The 20,722-nt window shown below is 31.8% G+C and overlaps 5 protein-coding genes and 1 long non-coding RNA gene across 11 annotated transcripts; 2 read left to right on the top strand and 4 right to left on the bottom strand.

Moving 5' to 3' along the window:
• Positions 1–132: 132 nt before the first annotated feature.
• LOC100646716 (general transcription and DNA repair factor IIH helicase subunit XPB) lies at positions 133–4,536 on the bottom strand. 2 transcript variants are annotated; one of them, XM_020865231.2, is made up of 13 exons: positions 4,343–4,536; positions 3,961–4,172; positions 3,759–3,869; positions 3,364–3,684; positions 3,099–3,290; positions 2,924–3,021; positions 2,440–2,843; positions 2,094–2,362; positions 1,859–2,023; positions 1,605–1,791; positions 1,388–1,536; positions 1,190–1,306; positions 133–1,087 (listed from the first exon to the last, which is right to left on the bottom strand). In XM_020865231.2, the coding sequence occupies exons 1-13, from the start codon at positions 4,374–4,376 to the stop codon at positions 959–961; spliced, it is 2,388 nt and encodes a 795-aa protein (XP_020720890.1). In that variant the 5' UTR covers positions 4,377–4,536; the 3' UTR covers positions 133–958. The 2 variants fall into 2 exon arrangements, with proteins under 2 accessions (XP_020720890.1, XP_048266486.1); XM_048410529.1 differs by having other exon boundaries at positions 4,335–4,536.
• Positions 4,537–4,931: 395 nt separating this feature from the next.
• On the bottom strand, positions 4,932–7,065 carry LOC100644611 (tRNA-dihydrouridine(20) synthase [NAD(P)+]-like). Of its 2 annotated transcripts, none has more exons than XM_003398626.4 (5): positions 6,572–7,065; positions 5,972–6,485; positions 5,643–5,888; positions 5,233–5,577; positions 4,932–5,159 (listed from the first exon to the last, which is right to left on the bottom strand). In XM_003398626.4, exons 1-5 carry the CDS (start codon positions 6,759–6,761, stop codon positions 5,051–5,053), a joined length of 1,404 nt encoding a protein of 467 aa, XP_003398674.2. In that variant the 5' UTR covers positions 6,762–7,065; the 3' UTR covers positions 4,932–5,050. The 2 variants fall into 2 exon arrangements, with proteins under 2 accessions (XP_003398674.2, XP_012168567.2); XM_012313177.3 differs by having other exon boundaries at positions 6,562–7,065.
• Positions 7,066–7,290: 225 nt separating this feature from the next.
• Positions 7,291–13,832, top strand: LOC100650968. 4 transcript variants are annotated; one of them, XM_012313175.3, is made up of 19 exons: positions 7,291–7,421; positions 7,532–7,659; positions 7,726–7,848; positions 7,923–8,074; positions 8,132–8,448; positions 8,520–8,698; positions 8,765–9,256; positions 9,369–9,599; positions 9,677–9,885; positions 9,946–10,209; positions 10,287–10,765; positions 10,834–11,001; positions 11,073–11,286; positions 11,361–11,534; positions 11,612–11,795; positions 11,856–12,054; positions 12,903–13,041; positions 13,109–13,293; positions 13,365–13,832. In XM_012313175.3, exons 1-19 carry the CDS (start codon positions 7,321–7,323, stop codon positions 13,693–13,695), a joined length of 4,269 nt encoding a protein of 1,422 aa, XP_012168565.3. In that variant the 5' UTR covers positions 7,291–7,320; the 3' UTR covers positions 13,696–13,832. The 4 variants fall into 4 exon arrangements, with proteins under 4 accessions (XP_012168565.3, XP_048266509.1, XP_048266511.1 ...); XM_048410552.1 differs by having other exon boundaries at positions 8,520–9,256; XM_048410554.1 differs by lacking the exon at positions 13,365–13,832 and having other exon boundaries at positions 8,520–9,256; positions 13,134–13,287.
• LOC125386032 lies at positions 11,266–12,157 on the bottom strand. The gene is made up of 2 exons (XR_007225850.1): positions 12,019–12,157; positions 11,266–11,466 (listed from the first exon to the last, which is right to left on the bottom strand). It is a non-coding gene; the product is annotated as an uncharacterized LOC125386032 (long non-coding RNA).
• Positions 13,703–16,285, bottom strand: LOC105666196 (26S proteasome non-ATPase regulatory subunit 6). The gene is made up of 2 exons (XM_012313176.3): positions 15,131–16,285; positions 13,703–14,522 (listed from the first exon to the last, which is right to left on the bottom strand). Exons 1-2 carry the CDS (start codon positions 16,283–16,285, stop codon positions 13,806–13,808), a joined length of 1,872 nt encoding a protein of 623 aa, XP_012168566.2. The 3' UTR covers positions 13,703–13,805.
• On the top strand, positions 16,089–18,247 carry LOC100643052 (replication factor C subunit 5). The gene is made up of 8 exons (XM_003398614.4): positions 16,089–16,621; positions 16,704–16,768; positions 16,850–16,977; positions 17,055–17,217; positions 17,284–17,443; positions 17,506–17,717; positions 17,786–17,863; positions 17,932–18,247. The coding sequence occupies exons 1-8, from the start codon at positions 16,584–16,586 to the stop codon at positions 18,075–18,077; spliced, it is 990 nt and encodes a 329-aa protein (XP_003398662.1). The 5' UTR covers positions 16,089–16,583; the 3' UTR covers positions 18,078–18,247.
• Positions 18,248–20,722: the final 2,475 nt, after the last annotated feature.

The raw sequence follows: 20,722 nt of genomic DNA on the forward strand, positions 1-20,722 counted from the left end.
CGATTACATTCTAATCGAAAAGAAATGAGTCGTTACGTAATAGAAAACTGGAATTTCTATGAATTTTGCGGTATTCTGTAATTTTGAAATTAATCTTTACGTTAAGTGAATTGTGTAACAAGATTTGAAATATTAATTTAATCCCTTGTTATTGATTTTCTTTATTATTTTTTGTATTAATATTTTAGGTACTTGGAATTTTTTGTATCTAGTACATACATACTAGGTAGGAAGGATATAAGGCGATTGAATGCCATTTCCTAAAGTTATTTATACGCCTTTTTCTAAAATCGTTTCTTGATATTCTGTCCATGATCTATCGATAAAATTATATGATATTAAGTAGTATTATTAAAACTTAATCTATGTTTGTTAAAAATTAGGATGTATGGTATAAGAGTATGGTATGAAACAATTAAACAATAACGAATTAAATGTTTAATGTTTAGTCGACCAAAATGCGCAAACTTTAGCTTTTGGTGATTTTACGAACATTATACCGTTATAGCGTTTTACCGTTATACTGTTTTTATCTACTACATCTAAGTTTTATGTCCTCGCCGAGATTATTTAGGGAGCTTCGAATGAATGCAACATCAAACGTATTATAGGTGTGCCAATATTATCGGTCCAAATTAACGCATTTATCAGGAATATCTTTATCGCATTATTTGGGTCCAGTTTACATTAGTAAATCGTATTGCTACCACGTAAATCATGCAAGCAGACGTATTAGGTATACAAAGAATAAAGAAATAATCAGTATGTCACTCATGTCGCAAGTGATTGGTCGCCGTTTCTACAAAACGCGATTTGTAAACCTAAATACAAAATTCATATCTCTGAACTCAAACTCTTTTGTGTAGTAAAAGATTGATATTAAAAAATGTACACTAAGGAAAGATTTTATATGTTATCCTTATTTTTTAAATACTTTTATATATACAATCCAAATTTTTTATGTCCTAAATTTTTTAAACAGCGGATGTTTATTTGCTGTAGACGAACTAGGAGCCTTTTTATATTCGTAATAAACTGCATCGTCCGCCCCTGACATCGAAGTCATGTTTCCAGCTTTACGTACAATCTGAAATAATACTTTAGGTAAAGTAAAACAAACAACAAAATACATGACATTTTCTAATTTGATGAATATAATTTTTAGTCACATTAATATCTTAAAACTTACAGGTCTGGGTCCTTCTCCAGGTATTCTTTCCTCGTCCGCATCAATGTCACTCGCAGATAGGACTTGTTGTAGCAAATGACCCTGTTCTTCTCTAGATGTATACATCAAATCTGGTTCCTATTTTAATAATCGAAGAAATAAAATCCAAAGTAATTTTACAAAATCATTATTCAATGTTACTAGGTACATAATACGCACTTCTTCCATTCCTGCAAGTTTTGTAATGACCTTGTATGCATATCCTTGGTTTACAAGGAAACGCTGACGCTTTCTCGAGTAATTCATTTCCATCGTATCTAGTGATACCAAAGTGTAAAAAAATGCATTGTATTCCTCCGCGATGGCACCTATGAAAAAATTTAATATTTAATATGTCTAATTCGTTTCATGTAAAATAACTTTTAGTGAATTGTACCTTTTTTAGCTCTTAAAATTCGTCCTAAACGTTGTGCTTCTTGACGTCGTGAACCACCGTGCGAAGATATTTGAATTAAGACATTAGCCTCTGGTAAATCAAAGGAAGTGTCTGCCACTTTACTCACAAATATGGTATTTACTTTAGTGTTGAATTTGAAATTTTGCAAAATTTGTATTCGTTCGCTCTGAAATTATTTGTGTCGTAAGGTATCTTGCGATTGATATAGTTTCCATTTTTATATTTATACTTACTTGACTAGTGGGACCATAGATATACGGTTTGTTCATTTTAATGGCATAATGTTTCAAAGCAAAAACGTTATCTGAGAAAACAATGGTTTTATCCCCACGCCTTTCATGATATCGTATTAAATATTGGCAGCAACGAAATTTGTTAGGATTCATCACATAAAGTAACTGTAAATAGAATAGTATTTAAAAATTGTCAAATATAAATATGAAATTAAATTAATATGCGATTATTTACCAATTTTTTAGTCATTTTGCAACCAAGATATTCTCTATAAAATTCCGGCGACATAGGACACCAAACTTCGGCACATTGTACTCTTGCGATAAAGCCTCTTTTTTGCAATTCTAACCAGTTGGCCTCGTACAGTTTAGGTCCAATCAGAAAATTGAGATCAGCAATTTTATCATCTTCTCGAAGTAATGTTGCGGTCAATCCCAATTTACAATGTGACTGAACGATTGTTAGCACTCTTCTGAACATTTTTGCAGGAATCGTATGTACCTCTAAGAGCATAATATATATTAAATAATTTAATGAAAATCTGTAATTCGATCTATTTTGTTTTGAAAAAGTATATTACCATCTAAAACCATAATTCCCCATTCCTGTTCTTGGAGCCATCGCATAGTTTGTTCCGCTTCCCATGAACGTTTTTGCGTATGAGTGATCATAGAATATGTTGTGATTAAAATTCCACAACCCATAGGTTTGTCTTTTGCTTCGCTTGTGAATCGACAAATCATTGAATCGTCCGCGGTGGACCACATTTTAAATTGTTGCTTCCATTGTTCTACCGATACTCCAGAATTACATAAGACCAACGCACGTTTCCGAACTGTACAACAAGCTGTTACTCCAACCAAACTTTTACCGGCACCGCAAGGTAAAACAATAACGCCTGATCTAGCACGCCCATTTCCGAACATCTTCCTTAAACTCTTCTCCTGATAGGGCCTCAGTACAGCCGACGGTTTCAAATCAATGCTAAAATATAATTTAGTAATTTTATAGACACCTTTTGCTACATATATAAGACACACTTCTGTTATACTACTCTATTGTACTTTATGTCTGGATTTACTGTATCATTGCGAAAATCATATTCTGCCAATAACGGGTACTCCAATTCTATACATCTTTTTTGAATAACTTCAATTTTTTCCTACAACATAATTTTTTACAAATATTCAATAATACGTGAAATTTTGCTTCTTATAAATTAAGATAAAAATTCTGTACCTGATTTACTTCAAAACTAACTGTCTTTAATTCGTGTTCTTCTTCTTCATCTTCATCCTCCTTATCCATTTTATCATAGAAGGTAGTAATATCTTCGGGAACAGCAGCTACTTCTGCTGGAACCTGATCATTAGTCGTTTCTGTTATTTTAGTGTTTCCAGTTGGAACATTAGTCACTGCTTTTACTCCAAACTAGGAAAAACAGAAAATATTAGTATTGTATTTCATTAAAATAATTACGCTATTAATATTCAAACAGTATTACCTGTGGTGCTTTTGTTTTGCTTTGAACATTTGTGATTATCTCATCTTTTTCGTCTTCTATAGACTTTTTTAACCTACATTCTTGAATTACAGGATCCTTCAGTAATTTTTGTAATACCTCAGGATACGGAGATTCGACAAAATATTTATTGTGCTTTAATACTAACTTTACCTTGCCATATGACAATGTACACAATTTTATAAATTCTACAATCCCATCAGGAATACTAGTTTTACTAAGTCTTTTTAAATATTCTATTATATCATGAGTTTGAAGCCCAACACTAACAGCAGCATACAAAGAATAAGCAGTTAATTTATACTAAAATAAAATTTGAATTATTAAAATTTTTTATATTTTATATGAGCAAATTTGATATTTAATTATATTTTTACCTCATGAATGTGTTCTGGACGACACACTGGCTCTGAGATAGCAATTAAAAAATCATGAGCATGTTTGTATACAGGTGAAAAAGATTCCAAAAAAATATGCCCATTTGGCGCCTAAAAAAATGTTAATAATAAGATAATCTTATATACATATGTTTAAAAAATCAGATTATAAGAGATTGATTAACATTAAAATTAGCATTACCACCCAAAGTGGCCTTAAAGTACAATCAGATTTTAAAATCATCTGAGAACGATAATCCTTTGCACCAAATTCATCTTCCAATGCTGTATCATCTTGCTTTTCAACATCATTTTTGGCTGCATCAGGTATACCTTCAGTTTCATTATCATCTAAAGTATCATCGTCATTGTATTCTTCTGGATCCTCTTTACGCTTTTTCCATTTACCTCTATCTGTAAAAATAAGTTACAACTTTCATTACAATATCAAATAACTTGACATTCATATATAATTGTAATAAAAATTATCTTAACTCTTATTTTATTAAAGTTGCTCTAAAAATAATAAAATTTGTAGGTAAAAATTGTAAAACATTTTAATGAAATAAAGGATACCTTCATACCATTATCTTTTTTAAAACGTTTTGGTGGGCCCATTATTAATTAACAATTTAATTGTTAAATTATAAATAGTTACTTTTAACGCTGATTGATTATTTTCTCTAATTTATTTATCACTTAAATCAGAATTAATAATTTTTTAGGAGACTAGAATACCAACAACGTTAACACAATCCGAAAATTGGTTAGTCATAGACAAAGTATAGTATAGATATACCTAACATCGGATGTAATTTTTTGTTAGGCTAGATACACAAAAGTTAAAGTACTTAAGTCTTTAGTAAGAATTTTTAAGTCTATAAATAATGATATCATGATATGATATACATTTTTTTATATTTTTAGCATTTAGACTGATTTATATAAAAACGAATCTTTATTTCTATTATGAATGATAATCACTGATATTATTGTTCTATTATTCTTGAATGATAACCACTGATTATAATGATTTCTTATTGTTACTGAAAAATTTATATTATAAAACGAATATTGTAATGTTAATATTGTAATATTTTTAAAACATCTAGAAATATTAAAAATTATTCATATATAACGCTGTTGTTAGAAAGGATAAGTAAAAACATTATATTTCTCTGTATCAGAAAAATGTCGTTTTATTAATAACAAAATTAATAAAAAAATATGAGGTCAGTTTTTAAAAATCGTGATGTAATAATTGATTACTCCTATTCTTTGCTCATAGATTATCAACAAGGAACATTACAGTTTGTAGCAAGAGCTTTCTTATTGACTAGACCTAAGGAAAAAAGACAAACCAGAGCAGCACCTTGTTCTGCCCACTTTTTATTTTTTTCCCTAAAATAATTTAAAGTACATTTACGTTAATAAAATAAAAGTATGTAACATAATATACAATTCTGTCTATTACCAGAAGGATGATCCATATCTCCGTCCATCGACGGTAACGATGGATTGAAATAATTTTCCCTTCTGTTGTGTATTATAATTTGGTATTTTTTTCCTTTGAGTTTGCGTCCATTTATGTAAAATAGTTTTTGGTAGTTCAAGATCTGTTACATAATTATTTCTTAAAAACGCACAATGCATTAAGGTTACGTCCTCCTCCTCTGAAATCTTTCTTTTATTTGATGATTGTCCCTCATCCTGTTTTTCATCTTCTCTCATAGGTGAAACTTGAGATCTTCCCAATAAACCTTTTTCTTCAAATTCTTTTTTCTTTGAAAGACAATAATCAATTAAGTTCCATAAATCACTAAAACAAGATACTAATTAATATCATAATAAATGGTCATATTATTCTAACAACATTAATCATACCATATTTGTTCTAAAGTTTGAGAACTAAGGAACTTTTTGCCTAATGTTGATTCCTGCTGTTCCCTAAGTATATTTTGTATACAGTACTTAGTATTAGAAGGTGAATTATCACAATCCACAGCATATTTTAAATATGATTTTATTACATCTTCCATGGGAAGTAAACCTTCTTTACTAAATATTGAACAGTTCCATTCAGCTGCACGTGCAAGCATCACACTACTGCATCCTGTTATTTCCTTAAATCTGTAAATAAATAACTGCAGTTACTTCTAAATTGTGCAAACAATATATGTATTTTTAAAGGTAAAATTTAAGTAAAGCATTACTTGAAGATATCAGAATATTTTTGTATTTCTTTTGACCCTCCATTTGCTATAACTGGTATAGCAAGTCTATCAGATATTTTCTTCAGAACATCATTACGGTTCATATGTTGTGGTCTTTCATTAACAGTTCGACCATGAACCGCAATTGCTGATATACCAGTCGATTGTAAAAGTTCACAAAGTTCTAAAGTTTTATCTAAATCTGGCAATACACGAATTTTACAAGTTACAGGAATGCTCAAATTATCTACTAAAGTTTTTAAAATATTTGTAGCTATTTCTGGTTCTTTTAGAAGGGCTGCACCCATTTTTCCTACCAAGGAAAACAGTTTGGGACAACCCATATTTAAATCGATTCCAGCAACATCTTGTTCTACCATTTTGGCTACTTTCAGTGCTCTTGTTGCATCGCAAGTACCAATTTGCAAAACTACTTTATTTCTCTCTTTAAGACATGTTCGAAAAGTCACTGTACCATCTGTTTTATCTATGTAATCAATTGTACCTAAAACATCTAAAGAAGAATTCATTAAAGTAACTTTTCTAATTCTTTAAATCAAGCTAGTTTTGATGAATATTTTAATACTAACATTTTCTTACCATTTTCACGACGAAATGATCGTAATAATTTCCAGTCTATTAATTCTTCTGTGTACACTATATCAGCTCCATAATCAAGTGCAAGAAGACGCATAGGAAGCGTACCAATTCGTACCATAGGTGCTAATATAAGTTTATTCTCATAATTCAATCTTTTTCTTTCCATCGTTATCCCTGCCTTTCCGTTCATTCTATTGTCAATATGTTATAATTTTTATTGTGATCTTGAAACTGTAAACTTTAATGCGGTCACAACGAATTAGGATATTTACTATGAAACATATAATTATAATAATTTCTTATCGATACTTTTTTATCGATGCATTATTAAGATAAAAATATTTTTTCTTTTCAACATCTCTCTTACAGAAAATTAATAACTTTTTACGAATTATTTAGTACAGTGTCACACATGTCGATTCCTTCTAATAACGATACACATAATGGTTTGCTTCGGGAATATTTAGGCTAGATGGCAGTTTCATTATATTCACCGTATGTGAATCGTCCAATATAGTAAGAATTTCATGTTCTATGTTTGATGATCACAGAATACTTTCAAATTTGAACGCTAAGATCGATCAACTGTCAAACAATACGTTGAGTTGAGTAATATGGTACAATCTCTCCTTTGTTTCGTTAATTTGGCGATTGATAAATCGCTTAGAATCTTCAACGTGTACGAATTGTATCTATGAGAGATTAGCGGTTAATAGTGATTGAACGACAGACAAAAGAAAATTTTGATAATGTTCACACCATTAAAGCCGACAGAAGCAGATTTTATCGACGTGACTGTTTTAAGTACTCCTCAGCCACAAGCAACTTCAACTGTACAAAGAAAAAGCACGTGAGTTTGTCTTGTCTATAAATTTTGTATTTCACAAGCTCTGAATAATACGATATAATTCAAATAGTTATAAAATGTTATTAGAAAAAAAAATTAATTACTTTTTTCAGATTGGAAAACAATGTTCTTGATAGGGGTATTGAAGAGGCTATTTGTAAACAATTTGTTAAAGACAAAAATGATATTACACGAAAGTCTACTGACTCATCTCTTGGAATACTGGACAGTATATCTTCCTGTAAATTCTGTACTGTGTTTTATATAGTTTATATTGATGGTCATGATAAATAATGTATTTTTATAGTTTTAGCTGAAGTAAGTGGAATAGAAGAAGTAGGGAAACAAAGTGAGAGTAAATTGGACATAGAATGTGCTAGAAAGCTACTTCAAAGATGTAGTGATATAAAAAGTACATCTATTACATATGGTAAAAACCTTAATTTTTTAAACGTAAGTCTCTATTTGTAGATAAATATCAAATATGGCTTCTTACCATTGCAGATACAAACAAAGAAAACAATACGAATTTTCAAAATTTATCTAGTAATATCATTCCTTCAACATTAATTGATTATGGTCAATCCGTATGTTCCAATCAAATTAATCTTCAGAATGAAAATATTTCACATTCAGTTAAGGATAAAGCAAATAGTGTAAGTATAATTTTTTATGAAAAATTGGTTGGAATAATTTATGAATGTCATATATAGGTTGTTTTTGAGCCAAAAGAGATCAGTGCACGTTCATCCGGATTAAGTAGAAGTTCAGAAAATAATTTATCATCATTAGCTTCAAGTAAAAATTTGAATCAAATGACATTTGATACAACAACTGCTGAATTCATGGCTCAATTTAGTAATGAAGATTTTCGTCCAGCTTCTGAAATGGTCAGTCAATTGTTAGCTGATGAAGCATCCTGGCAACAAAGTTATCCTTATGCTCTTCCCACAACAGCTTCTTCTGAAAAAGAATACTTAAACTTTTCCTGTTTTTCTGGTATCATGGGTGAACTAGATTTATCAGTAGAGTAAGTACATAATTGCAAATATTTTGCATCGTAAATATTATTAAATATAATCAAATACGATTAAATTTTAGATCCTGCGCTGGGCATAAGGTATCTGTGAGTGAATTTTTTAGAAGAAAATGTGGAAATTTTGGAGAATTATCGGATACTGGGGTAGAAAGGCCAAGTTTGGGTCTGTCAGTAAATAGTCCAAAAAAAAAAGATCATCTTATACCTCTAGTTGATTCAACTTGCTCTTCTGTAACAGAAGGTATTACTTATTTGCATTTATTGAAACAAATTTCTTGTATATCTAAAAGGCTATTTCTTCTTGTAGATTCCTCAATTGGACCCAATATCGCGAAAGATAAAACTCAAAATATTCCAAATATAACAAAAGATGTGGAAGAGCAAAGTATTATGAGTTTGACCAGTATCGCTCAAGCACTACAGGATATCGATAGTGGCACACCACGAAGATTAGTGGATCAACTCATCATGGCAAAGAAAAAGAAAAAATCCACGCAGGTGCAAGAGAAGAGTGTAGTTAGAGATACTTACACATTATCGCCTTCAAGTAGAAAATCCATGCCTGCTACTTCAAATAAAAATACAGATAATTTTGGAAAAGATGTGGCATTACTAAATCTTTCTTCAAAATTATCTTTAGATAGTAAAATCATTAATGAAACTGTAGATATTAAACATTCTGTTCCAAGAATGCTTTCATTTGATTCTAACTCAGGTACAAAAATAAACTATGAGGCGATTTCTCAGGAACTTAAGAAAGAGTTAAGTAGTGGAAACTTACCATCCTTATATAGTCAAGGTACAGTTTTTTCCTAAAAATTTTAAGTTTTAATCAACTAATAAGTTGTTTGAATAAATTAAGTTTAAAATTATTCCTATATTTCACTTCACTCAAAGAATATCTCTTTTAGAGCTTAAGTCATTGTTGGAAGACTCTAAATTAACTCTTCCAAATTATACAGAAAACAAAATATCATCTCATACTTCGAAAATTAACGCAATGATTAGTCAGGAGGAAAAGTCTGCCGGTCTTGAAGAAGAAGAAATAGGAAAAAAAGAAAATATAAAAAAGGAAAATGTTTCATGTAAAGATAGATCAGAAATTCAAAATATTTCAAATTTACAAGAATTTTATGTTAATAGTAAGATACTATAACGCAATAAGTATATCATCCTGTAATTTGCTCTTCTATGATTTATTAATTTTTATTTTTTATAGACGTTGTCATTGGCAAAAGTACAGAAGAATTGTGCAGTTGTATCGTTGCTATACCTAGAGAAATTGATATTGAACTCTTAAATAAAAGTGATAGATGGGTCATTTGTGCATTAAGCGTAAATCAAATTCAAGGAGATAAGCATAATGTCCGACTTACACTGCCGAAAGATGTTATTCTTATTAAACCAAATGCAGAACAACATGTTAAGGTAAAAAAAAGACGATTACAAATTTACAGCAATATAAAAATTAAAACATAATTATTTCAGATTTCCGTAATAGTGGTGAAAATGTGTAAACCAATTATTGCAGTTTTAAACATAACAGTGTCAGATATGGTAACAAGAATTGAATGGATTATGAAACATATTATATGTCTCAAACCCGAAGAAGTTGATATAAACGTGTCAAACCCTTCTCAAAAAAAAGAATTAGATTTTCAGTATATTGCTGAAAATAGCATGGCAGTCTTACCTATTACAATAAAAAATAAAAATAATGTCGATGTACCCATCAAAATTACTATACTACAGGTGATAATTCCATCTAATTAATCTCATATGTATTTTATTTGTTATGTCTGCTATCATTTCTTTTTAATGCAATGTAGAATGAACCAGCAATATTTAGCTTAGAAAATCCAGAAGAATCACAATATATTACTCTTAAATCTCAAGAAGTACGCACTACAAATGTTCGATGCAAGGCTGTTGCGCAAAAAAATACTGAGACACAACAACGATCCTTACAACGTTACGCTGGCACTTTAATAATTCAAAACGAAAGTACTCCAGAGAACAGTATAATAATCCAAGAAATTCCTCTTATTGTACAAGTAGGAATTTGTAAGATACAAACGATTGATACAGACTTACCTTTGGTCGTTCCTAACAAACAAAGCAAACCCTTGACCGTGATTAATCTCGGGACGATACCGACGCTAATAACAGCTTCATTTATCCAAGAAATTGAATTAACAAAAAATTCAAAATGTTTCTCAGTTGAACCAGAAAATTTACTTGTGCAACCTAGGGAAACTAGATGCTTCTTTGTTACATACAAGCAACAAACAACGGACACTCCTAAAATGTGAGAGGACATTTTATAAACCTATATAATATCAATATCTTTTTATTGATTTTTGCATATATTTATAGGTATGCAAAAATTAAATTAACTGCTGCTGGCAATGATCATTACTATTCTGTAATCGGAGACTCAAACACATATACAGAGGCAGAAAATGAAAATGTTCGATGCGATACACCTCAGTATTTACCACCTGTTAGTTCTCCATCGTCTCCGCATAGCGTGGTTTCAAACAAGTAAATTTAATATTATATGTTATATTAAGCTTCTACAAAGTTTTAAATGTTGACATTTTACACAATAATAGGTCAGGCGTATCTGGCAGAATTTCGCCTCTTAGTTCAGTATCTGGTTTAACTGTTACTGGCGATAAAATTCCTATCAGAACAACTCACGCTGCTCTGATATGGAATAGCGTGAAAACAGGAAAGTCAGAAATTAGGGAATTCACTATTCGTAATACAAGTAACAACAAAATAAGGATACAAGCTATTATATCGGACAGTGAAAAAAATTTTCGAGTAATATATTTAATCCACTGGAATATCATTTAATTAATATTTTACATTTATAAAAACATTTGACATTCTCTCAGTTTCTTCGAGAACGACAGCCCGTTGGTGCTATTGTATTAGCTCTACAAGGTTTGGAAAGTAGGATGCTGTCAGTTCTATTTAGTCCTCATCATATTGGCGCAGCGGCTGGAAAAATAATATTCAGACACTATGAGCCAAAAAGAGAAGAGTCTGAACCTGGATCTTCGAAAGTGGTAAATAAACGTATTGTATGTTGGAACTCTCATAAATTAATTAATATTTGAATTTATTTGTAATATATCATTTGCAGCTATTTCTATATGGTTATGGGGGTTATAGCAAAGTTGAAATTTCAGAAGCATTTAAAGACACAGGCGGAAAAATGTGGTTATCGCTTGGTATTTTAAGGTGCGGAAGAACTCCACGTGCAAAAATCAAATTACAAAATATTGGAGATCTGTGTTCCTATGTTAAAATCAAATTAATACCCAAAGGTATCTTAAGTATATGAATTGTAAATGATCATTTTCTAAATTATTTTTTAATAATCTCAGCTGTATATCCTACTATGGCATCGAGTTGGCAAGTAAATCCAACCGAATTCTTGCTAAATTCGAAAGATGTTCAATGGGTGACTCTGGAATTCGAACCGCGAAAGGAAGATCTAGCTTTACTGCAACGATCTAATGTCTCACATGTTGGAACCCTGTTAATTACCCATGGAGATGAACCTACGCGTTGGCGAATTCGTAGGTAAGTAATATTAACACGTTGACTGCCATGACACCCGTATTCGGATGTCAGCAAAGTTTGTGGCCAAGCCGCGTAACCCATATTCGGGTGTCGCTTATTTGACTACTTCCGAAGGATCGTCGTAGGTATTTGAAAAGATATTCCATAATAATAAAACTGTTGAATTGTTATAAAAGTAATACGAAAATGGTTTATTAAAAAAATTATTTAGAATGTAAAACTTTAAAGCATTCTATACATAATTGAGGTTGGTCGGGACAATTTGGACAATAAATCGTTGTTTTCTTCAAATTCTTTCGTGCCTTTGTTCGGTTCATTCGACGTCTTTTATTTGCATAACATAGTTTGCATGCGCGTCTAATGCTTCTTCCGGAATCATTTTTGCTGAACGGCAATATTATAGTGACTCCGTTGAAGACAAGGATTTTTTGTATTTTCAGACAACCCTAATAATTTTGCAACTAATAATTGTCTAAATATTCTAATATTTATATTCTTCCTTGTTGCAATTTTGTAAACCGTTAAAGCGTTTACAACGGAAATTCCCAGAAGGGGTTGAATGCCAAGTTTTCTGTATCATTTTATTCCTTTTCTAATTGCGATGACATAAAAAACCATTTGGTCAGAATAATCTATACCATACTTTCCTTCACTATATTCAACAACAGTTAGTGGTTTTAATGTTGCGAACAAACCACATGAGCGACTCGCATTACTAAAATATCGGACGCTTGGTACTGCTGCACGCGTAGCCTGACGAAGATTTCTTTGAAAACACGCGTGGCAGTCAACGTGTTAAGTTTATAAAAAATTATTCTACTCTTCAATTTTTTATTTTTTATTTTTAGATTGTATAATAAAATGAAAGAAACAGGCGAATTGAGTGGAAATGAAAATGAAACTTTTAGGAATATTATTCAACCATTATGTAAAACTTTTTCTGGAGAACAATTAATATCGGATATAAATGCTATACGAGATTCAGTGGTAGGTAACAAGGAATTTACTAACTTCTCTAATTATTAAATTATTTATAAATCTAAGTATTATTTAGCAAAATCTTGGGGACCTTTGTCAAGGGATTCGTCAACATGAAATAATGTTAACGGTGGAAGTGTGCGCCGATGAGACTATGTCCGTTCTTCACGATAATGCCGACGAATCACAAATGTTTTATTCTCTTTGTAGCGACAATAGTCAGATATATGAAGGAAATGGTGAAAGTTTCCTACCCTCAGAGTGAGTGTAACAAATAATTTAAATGTCATAAAGTTCAATAGACATTGATGTTTACATAAAGAAATCTTCAGGACTTTTGTAGCAAATAGTACACTTCAAAACGGCATGAATGCAAGCGATTTTATCATTAGCCCATCTGTTGTAATTTTAACTCCACCGACTAGATCAGAAGCAGTTGTAACAATAAGAAGTCCTTGTACTGTGGCAGAACCGTTCGAAACTGCTTTATCAAATACGGAGTATTTAAAAGTCGTTCCTGCGGAAGGAATGATACCTACTAGAAGAGATTTTCAACTAAAAATACACTGTAAACGAAAAATTGAACGGAATTTCAACGCGGTTCTTGAAATTTATACTGAGAACAAAAAGTTTGATGTACAAATAAAAGTAACAGTTAAATGATTGTAAATTGAAATTTTAGAATTAATTTTTTATTGAAGTATTTATGATACAGATACTGCTATCCTATAGCTTTTAATTTTTATATCAGCAATATTTTTACTATAAATAAATTAATCAATAAAATTTTTATTTGTTAATAACATATCCCTTAATACATCATGATGTACATTATTTATCTTAAATTGTACATTATGCTGTGACTGGAGAGCTTGTATTATTTGGACCATATTCTTTACGTCAGATATTCCAGAATGTAATTTTCCAACCAAAGGAAGGTTAAGATGTGAAAGCATATCTGTTAAATTTCGTGGATAATGATCTGTTGCATCACAAAAACTACCTTTTAAATTTATCCACTTCATAAATTGCTTAGGTAATGATATATTCTCTAACTCGCACTGGCTTGGTAACATGAACTTTAAGTCCCAATCACCGCATGTAACAAATGCAGAATTGTTCCCGTCTTTAAAATATTTATGTTCTTCTAACCAATTACAAAATGTTCCAAACACTTCTGGAAAGTAAGGTTGATTGTCTACCAGGTCCTGTATGATTCCAGTAAGTTCTGTACAAAATGGAGTAAGCTGGGGATGGTATTTTGGTTTAATATACTCGTGAAAGACATTTTCAACTTCCCAACTTGTCGTAGACACTGCTGCACAGGGAAACTCGATAATTTCTTGCGGGTCAATTTTCTCGTATTTTTTGCAAGTGCATTCAAAGTCCAGTACAAGCAAATAATTGAAAGATTGCTTAATTTCTTTGGTTCCTTTGTAAATAGATCGAGGATATTTCGTGAGAAGCCGTTTCGCCATTATTTCATTAAACTTGTGAAAAAAATAATTACTATCTCGGTTAAAACGAAACAGAACGTTTCAGAATATATACAGGATTAAATAAGGTTAGAAAGTAAATGGTTTATTGAACTGGAAGATTCCTAACGCCACTTATTTAGTTACAACATTTGTAAAAAAGAAACTTAAGACATATTTTTTTTTTAATTGACAAATACTATTTAAGATACTATTAAACACTTAAAAATATGTCAGATTCTTGACATACTTGACGCAAATATTTCAATCACTTCCGGCTTATACTTAAAACTAGTAACTAGTGAATGCACGTTTGAATATCAATTTCGAAACGACTTGAAGTTTTTCAATACTGTGGGAATACGAATTACTTTAAACATAATTCGACGTTAAAAATTTTTGAATATCCTAGTAAATCTTAAATCCTGAGCTATGAAAGTTTACCTAAGGTTGAAGATCAAGTGTAACAGTAATTACGACTGCACACGAGTACGAAACTTACATATGTATATAATAATATTGTCATTGATATAATGACATGTCAGACTATCATTGAAGAATAAATTATCATAAAATTAATAATCTATAACTTGACCAAGCTTTTTTAATCGATTAAGTAACGCATCGCCTCTTTTTATGATATTTTGATAAATTAATCCTCGATCGCATGAAACATCAGGTGCTTGCCCTCTGTTGCAACCAGCAGCGCTGATGGTAACGATCATTCCAGCCACTTTATCGATTTTACAATGCAATTTACCATTAGCAATAAAATGTGCCACTTCTTGTTCTATGTATTCTTCTGTCACGCCAAATTCTGTCGCCATTCTACTTAAATTGATGGTTCTGTATGCTTGCAATAGCTGACAGTATGCCCTCAAACGCATCTCTCTTACGTAATAACGATAATGGAAATGAAGCAAAGGATTTGCTCTAAGCTCGCATTCTATCCAGGCGAGATTTTCGAAGAATTCTTTGTAGTGACAATCATAGAGAGAATAAAAAAATGCTCTGTATTTGGGAGCCTCAGTGAGCAAAGCTTGTTGCAGGAGGCCATTATTGTTGAATCGAGAATCAAGTTGCGATCGGGATAAGGAAATTATTCCTGATAATGTTGTGTATTCTACGACCTCTTTGAATGGCAATAGTTCATAGGATTCAAAGGTTGGGATACAGTCCAGCAAAAGGCACGCAGCGCGAGGAAAGTTTCGCGTTGCCAGATAGTAAACAGCTTCGTACACTTTCAATTTATTACGACAACACCAATTGCTGCCTGATGCATGAGAACCTTCCATCAGATTTGTTATCTTGGTAATTATTTGCCCCATCGAGCGAATATTATTTTTTATGTGTGCTATTCTAAACAAACCGAATGCAGCTTCGACTTTGATGCTGGATGAATTAGTTTCGTCGTTTATGACGGATTTCGCAATGTCTGTGGCACGATCGAGATTACCAGTTTCACAAAAGAACTCGAACTTTTCTCGCCAATTTCTTTTTTCAGTGTCCTCAAGAGTCAAATTATCAGAGGACTCTAATTCCTTCCACGTAAGCTCGTTTTCATGCTTCATTGCATCGAGAAGATTCTCGTCAATTTTCCAGTCGAATGCCTTACATACATCTTCGTAGTAACGTGTCATGTTTCCGCGTTTTATTATATCGAGTAATTCAGTTTTTAAGTTCTCATCATTTTGGTATTTTGGCAGAGTTAATTTAAATCGGATTTTGATAAAGAATATATGCTCAGGGGTTCTGTGACACAATTCTGAATTACTCATGACTTTTATTTTTACTCATTAGTCTAACGAATATCATACGATCTTTGGATGCCAGTCTTTTGTTTTTCGATTTATGTTCGCTTATCATTAGATGTAAAACAATTTGAATTATTAATATATTTTGCATAATGTATTTCGATAGATATATCAACCAATCAGCGTGTGCTATTCAAATAAAGAAATGGCGCATTTTCGTTACTCGCAACCAGCATTGATCAAATGAGCGCCAAAACCTGTGTAGATTCTAACCTTTTAGATAACTTTTTAAAGTTTATCATACAAGTTTGAATTATAAACTATGACAGAGAAACCTACTCAAACCACCAATTTACCATGGTAAAGTTTATGTCATCTACAATGGAGTTTCAAAAATAATCGAATAAGTATAAAGAATAACATTGTTATTTTGTTCTTTCAGGGTGGAAAAGTATCGACCGAAAAAATTAGATGATTTGATATCTCACGAGGAAATCATAAAAACTAGTTAGTATATGTGTGAATTTAATGATATTGCAAAAATGTATGATTATCACTCGTTTATTAAATTATTATTTTTTATTACAGTAAATAAATTCATTGATGAAAATCAGCTTCCCCATCTCCTTTTTTATGGACCTCCTGGTACAGGGAAAACAAGTACAATACTTGCTTGTGCACGTAAATTATATACACCAGCCCAATTTAATTCAATGGTTTGATTCTTTGTTATATATCATCTTTATTTTGTACAACTTACTATGGTTTATATACAGTATTATTTTCCATACAGGTATTAGAAATGAATGCTTCAGATGATAGAGGTATTGGTATAGTTAGAGGACAGATCCTTAGCTTTGCAAGTACAGGCACAATGTACAGATCTGGTTTTAAATTAATCATCCTTGATGAAGCTGATGCTATGACAAAGGATGCCCAGAATGCTCTTAGGAGAAGTAAGTTGTAACATGAATTACTTGCTTTAAGTATGAAAGACACATTCTATGCAAAAATTGTTTCAGTAATAGAGAAGTACACAGACAATGTAAGGTTTTGTATTATATGTAATTATCTCAGTCAAATTATCCCTGCCCTTCAGTCTCGGTGCACTAAATTTAGGTTTGGCCCTTTGTCTACAGACCAAATTTTACCAAGGCTAGATGCCATTATTAAAGAAGAGAAGTAGGTATATAAATTACAATAAAATATTGTATCTATTACTAACACTTTTATATATGCTTCAGTTTAAATGTTTCGGAGGATGGAAAACAAGCATTGATAACATTGAGTGGAGGAGATATGAGGAAAGTTTTGAATGTCCTCCAAAGTACTTCGCTTGCTTTCAGTGCAGTTACAGAAGAAAATGTTTATTCTTGTGTAGGACATCCTCTTCCAATTGATATAAAAAATATCATCAATTGGTTGTTGAATGAATCATATGAATTATGTTATTGTAGTATCCTTTTTATATAATTAACTGTAGTTATTCATTTTTAAATTACGATTGCCTTAACGCATGTTTAGAAATACAAGACATAAAACTAAAGAAAGGACTGGCATTGCAGGATATATTAACAGAACTGCATCTATTTGTAAATAAAAGTATGTCTCTTAGTTATCAATTTCATAAAAAAATAAGCGAAGATATTAGTTTAATCATTTCGTTTTAGTCGAATTTCCAGATTCCGTACTTATCGATTTGGTAATTAAACTAGCCGAAATAGAGAAAAGAGTATCTATTGGTTGTAGTGAAGCGGTACAATTAAATGCCCTCGTTTCAGCATTTCAAAGAGCTCGCGATATCGAGATTTCTTAGTGCGTACAACATTTGAGGATCGAATTCTATGAATTGAGGTAATATCGAATTTGAAGCACTATATGTTCGTATGAAGAATTTTAGAATAATACTTAATTCGGTAAGAATGTATTGTTTACGATTGTTACTATGTATAATAAAGAAAAGATCGAGATTTTTAGAAAACCATACACATGAAGTAATGGATTCTCCCACGCGCTCCTATCCACCTTGTTTCTTAATTCTATGATAAATTAAATTCTTTCGTGAACGGTATCAAAGCAGTGAATTTCTGAAAATATGTTGTCAAAGGCTACATCGCAAATCAGTCGAATCATCTAAGCGAGTTGCATATAGTGCTTGTTAATTTTTATTTGGTCCTATCCATGTATCCTCGATAATTCATGTGTATGGAACAGTTATAGGAACCTTATCCCCGAAATGATAAGTTTTGTCGGAGTAGTAACCGACAGACGTATTTAGATGTATCTGGTGCAATCACTGTGTGACGATAGCATTTGATCGTACAAGTGAAACAGTGTCCGACAGTGGTCCGACAAATGTCGCTCAATCAGCACGCGATCATTCAAGTACCATGTCGACAAAAACATATCTAGAGACTAAACATGCAATGCTACGCTATTTTCTGCACTTTCCAGGATCTTATACTTTGGTAATTGATTTGTTTTTTAAACTATGTAATTTAAAAATCTTTGAATTACATTATGCATAGTACACAAATTGTACACTTTTATATACTCAGAACGGAAATGTGTATTTCTTTTCAGAATCAAGTTTAGAGAAAATGGCTTTCTTATGTTTTATTTCACGCGCAGTAAATCTTTTTCGAACAATAACTGAAGTTATGTTTCAATTCGCCAATGAACTATAATTTTCGATTATTTTGATATTTATTTTGGCGATGACTGATATAAAATATTCTTCGTTTAACACGCGTGCCATTATCGATGCCACGGTAACGGTATGTTTTATCCAGTTTTAATTATGCTTCCATGCTCGAAATATTTTGTAACTTTTACCGAAACACGACACTTGCTGGCTTGTTCAATTTCCGTTCATGTTCCGTAATTTCGAAGGGAATTTCCACTTGAACGAGTGGAACTCGGCCGTGAGTGTTTCGTCAACTATAATTGCGTCCTTCGCCTAATTAGTTGGCATTAATAATAATGTATATCAGAGAAGCTCGATGAAATTAGACGATACGAAGGAATATTAATCATTTGATTACCACTAATGAATATGTATCGAAAAACTAGTGCGGTTTTGCGCCAACGCTCAATTTACATCGCTGACACGTGTTAATGCGTTGTACATTATTGTTACAGCCGTGAATGGAGAAGCTGCTTGTATATATCATAGTCCTGAAAGTGAGGCGAAACTGCTGAAATCGTTCCAGTCTATATCTATGCCTAAGTAGAATAACCTGACACAGGACCGGCATGCTATTAGCTTCCTCTCCTTTTCTCTCGTTCTTTGGAATCCTCGCAATTCATTAGCGAATACAGGTCCTCGAACAATTCCTTATGTTACAACCATATTTCGTCAATTTTTAGTTAACTTATTGAAATAAAGTGACATTGAATTTGATTGTTTATTTTTTAGGTAAAATAGAAGAAATGTGAATATTGTAGAATTATATGTTCTGATTAGATAGGTATTACATCGGAATTGCGATTTAATCACAAATAATCATAATAAAAGTATAAATCTCAATTCAGGGTTCCACGGATAGTATTAATATAGGTACTACTACTGCCGTGGAAGGTTTGCGTTATAACTTCTTATATCACATATAAACTGTGCTGCGCCGACCTTGTTATACGTATATTCTCTTTACATAAAGGAGGATCATGCAACCGAGGATTTTATTCTTCGACTTCGGTTAAGAAGTAATGTAATAATTTTTCTTTCCTTACTTTCTTTTTCTAATTATCATATGCACTGTACAAGTTTTCTTCGTTTTCTTTTTACATTTGTGAAACTTTCCCAAATTAGCATACAACACGCACCTCTTCTTTTCCATTTGTGTTCGCTCGAGTAAAAAAAGGATTCTATTGCTCGTAATTTGTATTCCACGCCTTTTCTCATGCAAACTATTCAAATATTTCAACGGACTGACCAGTGGAGCGCAGATTTATCGGCGGAAAAACGAGCAGACTATAAAGTGTAATGCGTGTACGATGGTACGTAGTGAATTTTCGAGAATTGACTAGCTAACTATTTCATATTGATCACAGTCGTTTTGTACTTCGCACGAGATCGAATCGTTTTACAAAAGCGAAATCGATCAAACAGTGAACCCTGGAATTAATAATTAAATAATATTCATACTCGATATCAAACGAAACTTTCAGCTTAATAAGAACTTTGCAGGGTGAGTACGCGAGCACCCTTACTAGCACGTCGATTCTCCGAGTTATTTCAGCTTGAAAACTTGGCGCAGACGTGCCCTTAACTTTCTGCTTCGAAATAACTAATTCAATTAGTATATCAGCGCCGCTATACCCTTCCCTTCTATGTTTGACTACATCTTTGCATGGTGTATCTAATCTTCGCTCTAACGTTAACTATCGCATTGCTAATCACCTGATAAAGCTTCATTGGGAAATCGACTGTTCTCGTCATTTTGATTTTGACGTTTATAA

This window comes from Bombus terrestris, chromosome 11 (genome assembly GCF_910591885.1).
Source record: "Bombus terrestris chromosome 11, iyBomTerr1.2, whole genome shotgun sequence".
Taxonomy (NCBI): Eukaryota; Metazoa; Arthropoda; class Insecta; order Hymenoptera; family Apidae; genus Bombus; species Bombus terrestris.

Coding starts and splice junctions, on each gene's coding strand:
- LOC100643052 (XM_003398614.4), top strand. CDS start 16,584: ATGACAGAGAAACCTACTCAAACCACCAATTTACCATG. Junction 16,769..16,849: donor CGAGGAAATCATAAAAACTA/GTTAGTATATGT, acceptor TTTTTATTACAG/TAAATAAATTCATTGATGAA. Junction 17,218..17,283: donor CCAGAATGCTCTTAGGAGAA/GTAAGTTGTAAC, acceptor AAATTGTTTCAG/TAATAGAGAAGTACACAGAC.
- LOC105666196 (XM_012313176.3), bottom strand. CDS start 16,285: ATGAGTAATTCAGAATTGTGTCACAGAACCCCTGAGCATATATTCTTT. Junction 14,523..15,130: donor ATATCATAAAAAGAGGCGAT/GCGTTACTTAAT, acceptor TTTTTTCACAAG/TTTAATGAAATAATGGCGAA.
- LOC100644611 (XM_003398626.4), bottom strand. CDS start 6,761: ATGAACGGAAAGGCAGGGATAACGATGGAAAGAAAAAGATTGAATTAT. Junction 5,578..5,642: donor CAAACTTTAGAACAAATATG/GTATGATTAATG, acceptor ATCTTGTTTTAG/TGATTTATGGAACTTAATTG. Junction 5,160..5,232: donor AGATATGGATCATCCTTCTG/GTAATAGACAGA, acceptor AAATTATTTTAG/GGAAAAAAATAAAAAGTGGG.
- LOC100650968 (XM_048410552.1), top strand. CDS start 7,321: ATGTTCACACCATTAAAGCCGACAGAAGCAGATTTTATCGACGTGACT. Junction 10,766..10,833: donor ACAACGGACACTCCTAAAAT/GTGAGAGGACAT, acceptor ATATATTTATAG/GTATGCAAAAATTAAATTAA. Junction 11,796..11,855: donor AATCAAATTAATACCCAAAG/GTATCTTAAGTA, acceptor TAATAATCTCAG/CTGTATATCCTACTATGGCA.
- LOC100646716 (XM_020865231.2), bottom strand. CDS start 4,376: ATGGGCCCACCAAAACGTTTTAAAAAAGATAATG. Junction 4,173..4,342: donor ACGTTTTAAAAAAGATAATG/GTATGAAGGTAT, acceptor TTATTTTTACAG/ATAGAGGTAAATGGAAAAAG. Junction 3,685..3,758: donor GTCCAGAACACATTCATGAG/GTAAAAATATAA, acceptor ATTTTATTTTAG/TATAAATTAACTGCTTATTC.